General features: G+C 39.1%; 1 protein-coding gene across 4 annotated transcripts in view; it reads right to left on the bottom strand.

Annotated features, from left to right (window-relative positions):
* CC2D2A (coiled-coil and C2 domain containing 2A) overlaps nt 1-12,550 on the bottom strand; it is a 124,806-nt gene that overhangs the window by 59,749 nt on the left and 52,507 nt on the right. For all 4 annotated transcript variants that reach the window (XM_031941381.1, XM_031941383.1, XM_031941382.1 and 1 more), the window contains 5 exons: nt 9,905-10,114; nt 9,194-9,300; nt 5,915-6,055; nt 4,110-4,266; nt 929-1,161 (listed from right to left, as the gene is read on the bottom strand). In XM_031941381.1, the coding sequence (XP_031797241.1) occupies nt 929-1,161; nt 4,110-4,266; nt 5,915-6,055; nt 9,194-9,300; nt 9,905-10,114 (848 nt within the window). The remainder of the gene's footprint in view (nt 1-928; nt 1,162-4,109; nt 4,267-5,914; nt 6,056-9,193; nt 9,301-9,904; nt 10,115-12,550) is intronic.

The following is a 12,550-nucleotide window of genomic DNA, read 5'->3' as shown; positions in this document are numbered from 1 at the left end:
AAAGCCCTTTTCCGGGGAATAAATACTCACATCCCCAACTAACCTTGTAATTAGGCATCCTCCCCAGCAATGGAGAACAGTAACTTTTATGCAGTTTAGAATCACAGAAAGTTGTTTGTGGCCCAAGAGGTTAAAAAGCTGACCTAGAGGCAATAAACTGGACATAAAATCAGGTCTTCCTCCTTCATTTACCATGTTTCTCTGTTTCTCACATGTGTGCATACATGTATGTGAATTATGACAATTGTATGTAATTTTGGGGGCCCCCACAGAAGTCTTGCCCCAGTGTTCCATCATCAGGGGTGAGGGTGAGGGAGTTGGCTCTGGGCTCTTGAAGATGATGATGTGGTACCAGTGGAGCACAAGTCCTTCAAAGTCAGAAATGCTTGAGCACCGGCCTGGTTTCTTGTGTACTAGCCAACTAAAAAGAAACACTAAAGGTCCATCACCAGATCAAGTGTTTTATTTTTAAACCAGAACAATTGATGAACAACCTTTATTAAAGCAGAGATTATCAGGTCTGCAGTCAGAAAGACTACTTACTATTCATGACACTTACTAGTTGTGTGACCTGGGGAGGTCACTTAACCCTGTGTACCTCAGTTTCCATCTCTGTCAAATGGATTGGAGAAGGAAATGGTAAAGCACTCCAGCCTTTGTCAAGAAAACCCCAAATGGGGTCCCAAAGAGTCTGACACAACTGAAAAATGACTGAATCACAATAAATAGCATAATTAACATAAATAGCAAGATTTGTGTCTGGTTTTCTCCTTTTAAGAGATCTTATTTGAGAATGTAGTTTATATGAGACCAATGTGGCACATGGCCATTACTGATGTGCACCCCCACATCTCTGCAGACAGGAAGAGTCACAAACAAGGGAAGGCTGTAGAGCTTGAAGCCCTTCACAGTTCCAGTGCTGTCTTACCTTGGACAGAGCTCTGTGGGTGTCACATTGCCAGCCAGGCTCAGCTCAGGAACTAAAATAGGCTCCCCAGGTTTCCTCCTATTGTGCAAGGCTCTCTCTCGAACCTGCTGCTCTATTGTCGACCTATCAATGGGCACTGGGGGAGTGGGCTTCACCGGCTCCTCACCATGCTCTGTCTCCTCGGTGACCTCGTCTTGTTCTTCTGTTGTCTTTTTTTTCTTTTTCTTGATTCTCTGCACAAAAGAAGGCACAAATACAAAGAGGATGAAGCTTTCACCCTGCCATCGCACTCTTCCATTGCATTTCACTCTGGAACTATTTGTTGGACACGCTTTGTGGATCTAGCAGAGGGAAAAGCAAAAAAGGGATGCAAAATAGAATGCAAAAAAGTATATTTCATGTCTCTGGCTTTGAGGAGCTTACCTTTTATTCTAATTGTAAAGAAAATATATGACTCAATATAATTAAGCAGAAATATGTGTAACATATAACATAATTATTATATTAGTATATATTCTATTGAGCCATCATAATATATAAATATACATAAAATGTAATATGTATGTTTATACAATATATACATGTATATAATATATAATATATTTATTTGAATAGGATTATATATCAAATGTGCATAATATAGCATATTTGTATGAATATATTTTTATATATGTATATATAAATATGTGTATATTATGTGTATGTATCTGTACAAAAACATATTAGATATAAATATATATGTATTTATGTTATTGACTATATATAACATATATTTGTGCCTAATAACATCCATATTTAGTCGTATGTGTCCATATTACATATAATATGAGCCAGGAGAGATCATCAAGGGAAAGAGTTAGAAAGAAGGGAGGTGTAGCCTGAACCTCTCATTTGCTGAATCGGAATTTAATGCCTGAATTGTAAGAGCCTGTTTATAATTATGTGGAAATTTGGTTTTTCTTATATTTGCTCCATGGTCACTTCAAGTTGTCCTTGCGGTAGCAAGGATAGTTTTGTGCTGATCCCCATCCCCAGTTCCCCTTATGACTCACAGTCTGTTTGGAGAAAACGGCCAGATGTCTAGTCTGTGGCTAGGGAAGAATAAAGCTAATAGCCCCTGTGAGATCCCCAGAGCCTCTCTCCTTTGACACAGTTCTCTGTCCAGCTGGACTCACTGCCCATGGACAAGCGTAGTTCACTAGGGACGAGCTCAGGACAGCCCTGTTGTCCTCCTAACCAGTTCTGCAAGCACAGTTATTCAGAGCAGTGGTCGGGGCTCTGAGTCACAGAATGTATTTGGGTATTCTCAGGGCACTGATAATTGGGCAGAATTCTTGAGACCCGGAGCTCTTAGTGTTGTTTATCCACTAGCTAAATCAAGGTTTTCGCTTTTATAGCCCAAGCCCCTTCTCTTTCTCCATTCTATGTTCATGTTTGTTCTTCCTTCTCAAAGAGGACCATGACTTTGGGAGGTGATGAATTGGATTGAAGCAAGGGAGCAACGTGAGAGGTCATCAGCTTCGTTTCCAGTGGTCTAGAGAGATCAGGAGGACTGGAGATGACCCCAACTTCAGTGGGAGACCTTGACCTTTTTAAGTTAAGGTCTTCAACAGGTCTCAGTTTGACTGAGGCAACTCCCAATCAGTGATTAAGGCTGGGCAAGAGAGGAGGCAGAGAATGGGCTCCTTTACTGATGGCCATGTTTTCAGTGTCATTATTCTTTGGAGACTCCTTGAGAACAATACTATTCATTCCTTCAGTGACTTATTCATTCATTCATTCAAAAGTTATAGATACTGAAGCAACATAGCTGATGGGAACCATGGAGCCCTTTGGCGCTCTGTGTTTGGCAGTGGATGCCAAGAAGCCCCCAAAGATTATTGGAGAACAAAGATCAATAGGGGATCTACTATGGGAACTATAGATCTATATCTATATATCTATATCTATCTATATCTACATCATATCTAGACATGATGTTTATAGATATGTATGTATATATGTATATGTATCTATTTATCCATATAGTTATAGACATATATATATATATATATATATATATATATATATATATATATATATATATATATGAACTATAGACCAACTATAGGGAGAGGGTTCCTTAAGAAATAGTATCCAGCAAATATGGAGTACTCGGGACTACCTCTACTTTAAAATGATTAGCTCTTGATATGGAAAGAAGATGATTTATCATCTGTATCATCCATATCTTCCATATTAAGAGCTAATGATTATTTAAACCAGGTAAAGAGAACCAAGACCAAAAGGTTCTGTGTACAAACCTTAGCCCATACTCTTCTTCTAATGATTTTTAATTTTAATTAAATTGCTGGCAGGCTTAGTGAAGTTTGTGGCCAGAAGTCAGGGGTGGGGATGTGGGAAGGATGACAGACATAAACTCCTTGGGAGCAGGGGCTGTGCCATTTTGATCTTCACAAGCCCAGTACCTTTCACATGGTAGTCGGTCAGTCAACAACAGCAAGAATAATGCCTGTACTGGGCACTTTACAGATATTATTCATTTGATCTTCATGGCAACCCTGGGAGGTAGATGCCATTAATATTCCCTGGCTGCAGTTTGAGGAAACTGAGGCAGACGTGTTAAGTGAGAAGCCCAGGGTCTCACAGCTAGAAGGTTTTCCTAACTCTGAGGCCGGGACTTGATCTGCTGCGTCACCTGGCAGCCCAAGCATGTATTAGGCATGTATTTTCTAAGGGCAAGGAACTGTGCTAATTCCTGGGGATACGGAAAAAGGGTAACAATAAGTGTCTTCCCCAGAAACTCACCGCTTAATGGAGGAGGAACACAGATGCCCATCTGCATCCAAGGTCCCTGCAAGTTAGTCTGGGAGGGAAGGTGACTGCAAGAGGAGGGTGGGACGGGGCTGGGGAGGACCAGCAGCAGGAGGGATCTGACAACAGATTCTTGGCCTGGGAGGCCAAGAGGGAGGAATACCGAGGGGGATGGGCAGTGGGGAGAGATGGGGTGAGGGCTAGTGCTGCCAGGGAATCAGATGTGAGAAGGTGAAAAGGCTGTTGAGTCGGTGCTTAAAGGGACTTTAGGACAAGAGCAGGCCGGAGGTAGCCCAGCTGCTCGCCGGTATAAGCTCCCGCTCCACCTGCCAGAGCCAGCCACGTTCACGGTGGACACCTCACGTACCTGTGCTTTCCTCCAGGCTTTCCAGTCCTGGTACTCGGCCCTGTAGGCTTCCATCTTTTTTTCATACTCTTCTTCGTGCTCTTCGAACAACTCGTTTGTTTCTGTTTGAATTTCTGCTTCAAATGCCTTTTCGTCTATCTTCCAATCAACTTCTTCCCTTTAAAATAATTGATAGCATTATATTTTCCCTCAAAAGATCACTTAAAGTAGGTAAAGTGCATCTGGTGCTTTAAAAAGGAAGGGGACAGTAGGTGCAGGGGAGAGAGTTGGGTGACCCTGGACAAGTCACTGAATCAACTCCCCTTTCCTTGCCACAAAGACTGCCCTTATTGAAGTGGGGCTCTTATTAGGGTAACAAAACTTTGGAAAATTGTTTATCTGCATGTGCTGTACGATCTAAGTGCAGTCTGTGTGAGAATGTCTAGTGCTGCCCGAGGATCAGACTGCACAATTGTGTCACTGCAGGTACCACAAGTTGCCGGGCTCAGACCGGCTCCTGCTTGGTACAGATCGAGCTGTCAAATTCCACCATCCTTGGAGCTCCTCTGTCCAGGTTCAGGCAAACTTGTTGGATGCCCAGAGCTCTCAGGCCCTGGCAGATTTACAAGGAACCCTACTCTATTTAACAATGACCAGATACCCCAATAAATAGATTCACTACTTCGAGGCTTCAGATTTTGATTTTGTAATCACCCTTTAGATACTCCAAATGCAATCTGAACTCTTGACACAGTCACCCCAACGTACCAGATTTATTGGGTGGATTCAAATAAACAAATATTATTTAATTGTGAAGATTAAAAAAGAGAAATATACACTGGCATTAAGAAGCATTTCTTAAGGAGCTGGGAGTATTTCTCATGTCTGAAACATGCTGTATCTAAGATGTCAGAGGAAACATGAGTAAAACAGAAAAACTGCAGAGAATCCTGCCATTTGGCTAAGTAGCATTTATTAAACTACTTATTGAGCCTAGTATGCGCTAAGCACTGCACTAAACTAGGGATTAAAGAGAAAGGGAAATGACCAGCCCCGCGTCCTGGGAGCTCCTAGACCTGGAGTAGTTAACCAGGGAGAGCTCCTCAGTGGGAGTAAACACGGCTAAGGCTTGTTCCTTTCCCTTGATCCTTGTCCTCTCCTGGGAAAGTGCTGCTTTTATGGATGAGATGAGACAGGAGTCACTAAAGCTTTTCATTGATCCAAAACTCAGGCAAAAAAATGGGAAATCCCTTGAACTCTGGGCTCCTGTTCTGTTTTTATTTGAAAACAAAACCTGGAAAATGTGTTAGGATATGTCTTCTTCATGTGGTGATGTCCAAGGAGAGGAGAACATACTTTTTCTTTAAATTTTTTTCTCAAGTATATTTGAGAAAAAACAAAGGAGTCAGTGTTCCAAGGCAATATGGTATTATTATCTCAAGTCTCCATTTCCTCATCTATAAAATGGAGTTAATCATTCTCATAGGGGGTGAGAAGATTCCTTGTGAAGGCTAATATCCTATAGAAATGTGAGATATTATTATCATGTCGGAACTTTTCAGTCTTCCTGTGGACTTTCTGATACATAATTTATTTAAATGGGATGTATCCTACAAACAAATAAATAAATCTCCAAGCTGGAAGGAGCCCCAGAGGCTAGCTTGTCTAAACATACCTGCCTATCTCTCTTACACATCCTAGAAGGAAAAGAAAACCAGAGACTTCCCTTGACTTTGAAAGAGTTTAACCATCAATAACCAATTTTTGAGCCAATCTAAAAAAGAGATTCTGGCCTGTTAAGAAATATATGTGTGATCAGAACATACTTCCTCAAAAAAAGTTTTACGGGTGTGTTGGTAAACTTTTGAAAGTCTCGAAGGGATTTCATTTCTTTCCAAACTTTTATGATGGTCTTAAGCAACGTTCGATCTTTTTCTTCTTCGGCATCCCGTAATCTCCGTGTTTGCCTACAAAATGTCGAGAATATGCATGTATTAAAAATTATCCGAGCACAAGTAAACCCCCAAGCTTAAAAAAGTTGAACCAGGAGCCAAATCAACTGGTCTATTTGATAATTAAAATATTTCAAACCATAAGGATAAATAACTAACAAGCCAAATTTGAAGAGGGCTGGATTTTATTTTCTTCAGTTCAGGGGCATAGTACTTATGGTAAATTCTGCTATATTGCATAACTCTCTAAGATTCTTTTTAGAGCTCTACCTCATTAAAGAAACAATCATGCTTTGAAATTAAATAATTTGAATAAACTGAATAATTGAAATTGAATTTTAAGTGAATAAGCAGTCAGTTCCTTTGCTGAAGAAGTTTCCCTGCAAGGCCACTTTGCAAACTGGTAAAATTACGGCCCAGATGACTTGATCTGTACTTCATACCATAAAGATCTGCCTAGTGCACTTTTTCAGAGGATGATTTAGCAGCATCTAGTAGCACAATATCCCCAGGAGACATCAAAATATACCTTTTCACTCAATAATTAGGTAGTGACCTACTTTTTCTTAATGCAATATAAAATATTTGATCTCGTCAAATTAACTTTAAAATGCTCAATTTTTACTTTTCTCATTAACCTCCAGCTACTGAAAACCACTTCCCCCTCTACTCCAGAATTTCAAGGAGAGTTTTGAGCAAATGAAACATTTAATTGGTGATCCAAACAGGCAAAGAGTACAGCATTACACTCGAGAATAAAAGCCAGAGAAGCATGGTACAGTGAATCGAGAACCAGCCATTAAGCTAGAAAGAGTTGGGTCTCTGGTACTTAATAATTATGTGACCCTGGACTAGGTACAAACGCTCAGGGTTCTAGGCAATTCTTTAAGACTCTGAAGTTGCAAAGATGTCTCTGCTTTGCTTTTGTAGAGGTTCCATACCTGAGAGTTCCCTATAGTAAAAATATCACAAGTCTAGATCCTATCCCTAATATAGGAAAATGGTTTTAATTTAGCCAGCAGAGCCTACAATCATCACAAATTAGTCTTAAAGCAAATTTGAATATTTTGAGTCAAATGTCCACAAATTAACATGGATTATTGAAGAAGAAAAGTCTCCTTTGATTTCAAACATTTAACAACTGAAAAGCAGGCCATCTCATTGGGAATGAAATTAATTAATCAGCTAATGGTCATTTGGGAGCTTGGATATGGACTGCACAGCCCTGACCATGTCGCATACAACCAACAGAGGAACAAGCGACATGTGGTAAAGACCTCAAAGCAGTTTTGAGTCAGCTGCTGCCCTACACTTTTTATTCTTTTTATGTCAAGATTTATTTAAAATGAAATAAAATCCAATGAAAGAGGCATCCCACCTATTTGGCATCAGAAAGGAATGAGCTGATCCACAAGAACAAAGTTTCTCAATAAGTTGAAGAGCCAATACTTGTTTCATGGAGACAATTTTAAGTGTCCTTCTCCTCAGAGAGACTTCTTGTTTCCCTGCCTTCTTCACCAGAGCATACAAAACATAATTTAAGTTTTCCTCAATGACTCAGTATCACCATTAAGAATGCCATTGGCTGTGCTACATTGGTGACTTCAGGAGCTGTTGAGATAGATGGGCTGTTCCCTCTTCCTCTCAATGGCTCCTGACTGCTGTGCTTTTTGAACTCTTGTGTCTTCTAATAGTTTTGCTGTCTCTTTATTTCTATGAGGCTACTAACCTAGAAGCTGTCATTTCTTACTGCTTTCTGTATGACTGACTCCAACGTCCCCAATCCTTCTGATATGTTGCTTATAATTGTCTGTGGGCTAGAAAAGCAGGTGATTAAACTTATAAGAACTTTGTCTAAACTAAGCAAAAATGTACTCTGAATGAGAGTCCAAGAAGCTTTTCTGAGAATCAAGTAATTACATAAAATAAATAAAAATCAAGTAATTAAAATAAAATTAAATAAAATACTCTTAAAGTCATTTTTTAAAGCTTTCCTCTTGGTTCTCTGTTATGTTTTGAATAGTGTTTAGAACTCTTAATAAAGCAAGCTATTAATGACAAATTAATACATAGTTCCCCCTTCCTCTACCCGAATCCTATTGCATTCCTATTTGTGTATAGAGGGAGCTTGGATTCTCAAGGGCTGCGTCAGCAGAGGCCATGCCCCGGCAAGTCTTGCCATAAAAGTCAAGAAGTTAAAATTTAGAATCAAGAAGACCTAAAATATGCTGTGTGATCTTAGGCAGCCATTTACCCTCTTACCTTCAATTATTTAGAAAATGGGGGTAATAATAGCACCAACCTCCCCAGGTTGTTTTGAAGATCAAATAAAGGAACATGTAAATTGCTTTGCAAACCTTAAAATATCATATGAATTCTAGTTTAATATAGCTATTGTTACTATCCCAATTCTCCCATTATAAGTCTGGGTTTGGTGATGGAAGACAAGTCTGTATCAAGGACCAAGTGGCAACTTCATCACAGAATTGGCTGGAGATTAAGATTTAGCCACTGAGATCATCGACAAATGACAAACAGGTTTGCAGTCTGCAAGCACAGAGGATGAAATGGGAGATCCCTGAAAGATTTCTGCCACTTGTTCTCATCCACGCGAATGTGAAGTCCAGCTTTGCTCTTGTATAGCACAATAAAAACGAAGAGGGTCACAGAGCTCTACATGGTGGTGACCCAGCATGACCCAACTTTCAAAGACTCTACTGGAGGCCTGGTGCAGGCAAAGGGAATGGAGTTGCTAGAATCAGGGAAAAATTGTTTCCCCGGAGATGAAAGCTTAGAGCCATTTCTCCGCCTCTGTAGGTGCAGATAACAATGAGATTTCAAGTTTTAGGTGCCATGCTTTTACAATGCAATTGTGACTGACTATCAATACGTTAATTGACAGGCATTGTGCTAAAAAAAAGAGTCAGAGGACTGAATCTCTGATTTCACTGGGTCTGAGGAACTCTCTATATGACAGGAGGTATGATTTAACCCATTATGTGCTGAAAGTAGGACATGAACTTAAGTCTTGAATTTGAGGCTGATTCACATTGTTTCTATTGGCTGAGAAATTTTTTTTTTTTTGCATTTATAGGAAGAATCTAAAAACTTCATACAAAAGCCCCATTGATCACTAATTAATATTTTACTCACCGAATTTCAAATTTATACTTGTTCACGCTTTCCCGAGTTGTGTGGCCAGACCCAGGAGGTTTGGTGGAATCAGGGAGAGTTTGTACAGCATTCCTCAGGGCATTGAGCTGACAACAAATAATCCCAATTCTGAGTTAGAAACAATGTTTAAGAGAACAATATTACCCTCAGCACAGAGGGTCTGCCTGCGTAATGCCATTAGAAAACAAGTGAATAATACGGCATTGACAAAGTTAATCTCCAATTGGGACTAGAAGCTTTCACTTCTTACTGCTTTCTATCTGACTGACTCCGGCGTAAAAGCATGAGTAACATTTGTAAACGTGGTGTGATTCATCGGGTCATGTAATCTATTACTAAGTCTTTGAGCAAGATTTCTGACCTCATAATAATTTATGTTCTCTCCTTGTTCTGGGATGTGGTGATCCATCTGGTACCATTAACATGTGAACGTGTGTCCAACCAGAGCATCAGGGGTAGAGAAGTTTTCGTGTGTGCCTTAGAAATATCAATGACACACAACAAATTATTTGTGAATCAGAGAGTTATCGGGCTGGAAGAAAACTGAAGGTAGCTTTTCGAATACAGGAAGAATCTCATAAAAAGTATCCCAGAAAGAAAGGCAAATTGTAAAGAAATCGTGTCCTGGTAGAATTTTATGCATTGTAACTCCTTAAAAAATCCAGCCTAATAAAAATCAACCATAAATACCTTATCTGTTAGAAATTTTGTCTGGTTCCTCTGACGTCTGGCTAGATACTGATCATATAACTGAGCCAATTTGACTGCTAAAACGTGTTCCCGGCTAAAACAGGGATGATGAGTAAATATTAATCCTGAAATGTCGATGTCCAGTTGAAACTGACCCAGAGAGTCTCCAGAACCAACAATGTACTGTTTATTGGGGACATAGTTGAGTGCCTGAAAGAGAGAAAAAGAGGGAGGAGGGAGAGGAGAAAGTGAGACCGAGAGACACATGGAGAAAGACAGACACACAGCAGAGTTAATGATTGTTATTCTATATTTGTGTCTATATGATACTGCTGACAAATATTCAGTTACGTTTTATGCAATATACCAAGAACATGTGAGGTGGAAAATGCTTGGGTTGCCTAAGCTAATTGCTAGGGGTTAGGTTCCTGCCCTTATCCCAGTTTGACGGGTATAAGAATAGTTTGGAACATGTGGTTTTACCAATACACAGCTTTCATGCAGCGTGTGGGACTTGGATTTAGGAAGACCTGAGTGCAAATTCTGCCTCAGAAGCTTTACTAGCTCAGCCTCAGTTTCCTCATCTGCAAAATGGAGATTAAAATAGCACTTACCTCACAGGGTTATTTTAAGGATCGAATGAAATAATCTATGTAAAGGGCTTTGCCAACCTTAAAGTATTATATAAATGAGTTGTTATTATTGTTATTGTTGTTGTTATTATATGCTGGTCCCCTATTCCTTTTATATAACTTCCATATTTTTGCAGTTAATTAGCAGAGGAATAAAATTTTATCAATTTCTTTTTTTTAACCTGTAAATAAAATTTTATCATATTCCTTTTTTACCTGTAAATAAAATACATGTAATATTCATATTTATTTATGCATATATCTATATACATACATTTTACATATTTTTGACAGCACCTGTGATTTCATTGTCTGGGGGACTCCTTCATTCAGCAGATTGACAGGCCCTCTTTAACTTAGAGATTGAGACAAGTAGCAGGGACAAGATATCAATGACTGAGCCATAGTCACTCAGCTAAAGTGTATCAGACATAGAAATGGCAGCCACGTCTTCCAGATTCTGAGGCTGGTTGGGTCTTCTCCGTGGCTCTAGTAACCCACATTTTATTCATATATGTGGATATCTATGGCATCATGCATTTAAATATTTATTACATTTTATGTTTATATGATTAATCTCTCTCCATATTCATACACCTCATCTATCTCTGGCTACTGAGTCAGTCCTTCAGTGCTGTACAGCTTCAGTCTTTGTTGGGGTAGCAATGAGCCTGAATCCTTAAGGGACACACCAGTAGCCTTTGGCAGACCTCGAAGCTGGAAAGGCCTTGAGTACCGATTCAGTGATGAACTTTGTGTCCAATCTCCAAGGACTGGTTTAACCAAGCTCAGAAAGGCCTTTGCCCCAAAATTTTGTCCTTAGGCAATTTTTTATCTTTTCGTCAACATGATGTGTCACTAATGTAGGGAGAGGAAAGAGTATGATACTGTGACATGGACTTTTTCAACTCTTGTGCATATATTTCATTTCTCTCTCTACATATGAAATTCTGTCTCTTCACCACTATTCTCCTCTACAAAGTCAGCCACCTTTGTTATTCTGTTCTCCTTTTATCTTCCTTTTCTGTTCTTTTTTAGCAATTAAGTCAATTTTTAGTTAGAAATTCAGAAATTGTCAACTCATCTGAAAAGTCAGTCTATTTCCTACTGTTTGGAGCAGAATCTTAACCTTTTTTGTGTCATAAAATCTTTGGGTAAGCTGGTGAAGTCTATGGAACTCTTTTCCGAAAAATGGTTTTAAATAATTTAAGGAAATTCTAAATTTAAGTTAGAAGTTAGTGAGAATAAATATGTAATTAATTTTCTTCTTGTGCAAGTTTACAGACCCCTGGGTGTCCATGGATCACAGATTAAACTCCAGATTTGAACTTATCTAAGTCCTTCCCTTCTCACCATGCTCTGCTTTATCTGACAACCACATCAAATCTGTAATTTTCCTCCTCTGAAGGATCATTGGTTAGTAAGTTGAAAAAGCAAAATGTTCTCCTTTTGGTAATGTCTGTATGGCATCAGTATTCTGTTCCTCTTAAATATCAGTCGATAGAGCTGTGGGCAATAATGTATTTAATTAGCAAACTGATGTTCTAACATGTGTTATAAAGAGTGTTACAGCTATTATTTATGGCTGCAACCCTAGACTGTCTTAAAAATACGGGGAGGTTGAGAAACAGTTCTAGACCCAATTTTTGTATTCAGGATACTAGGTGAGTCATTTAACCCTATTTACCTCAGTTTCCTCATCTGTAAAATGGAGTTAGAGAAGGAAATGGCAAACACCTCCACTATATTTGCCAAGAAAATCCTAAATGGGGTCATGAAGAGTTGGACATTGCTGTAATGATTGAACAATCATTATCCATATTAGTAACAAGAACAACAACAAATAATACGCTTATATCAATAGCTATGGAAATAGCTTTTGTAAGATATAGAATCCCTTCAAACATCAGAAAGAAAAGTAGAAATGGATCTTTCCTTATAATAATACATGGTAGCTATCTAAAGAGGCAGCTAGGTGGTGCAAGATACAGCAGCAGCCTGTTCTGTGCAAAAA

Source organism: Sarcophilus harrisii, chromosome 6 (assembly GCF_902635505.1).
Source record: "Sarcophilus harrisii chromosome 6, mSarHar1.11, whole genome shotgun sequence".
NCBI classification, from domain to species: domain Eukaryota; kingdom Metazoa; phylum Chordata; class Mammalia; order Dasyuromorphia; family Dasyuridae; genus Sarcophilus; species Sarcophilus harrisii.
Note: the sequence above shows the minus strand (reverse complement) of the source record. Positions and strands in the feature narration are given on the sequence as shown.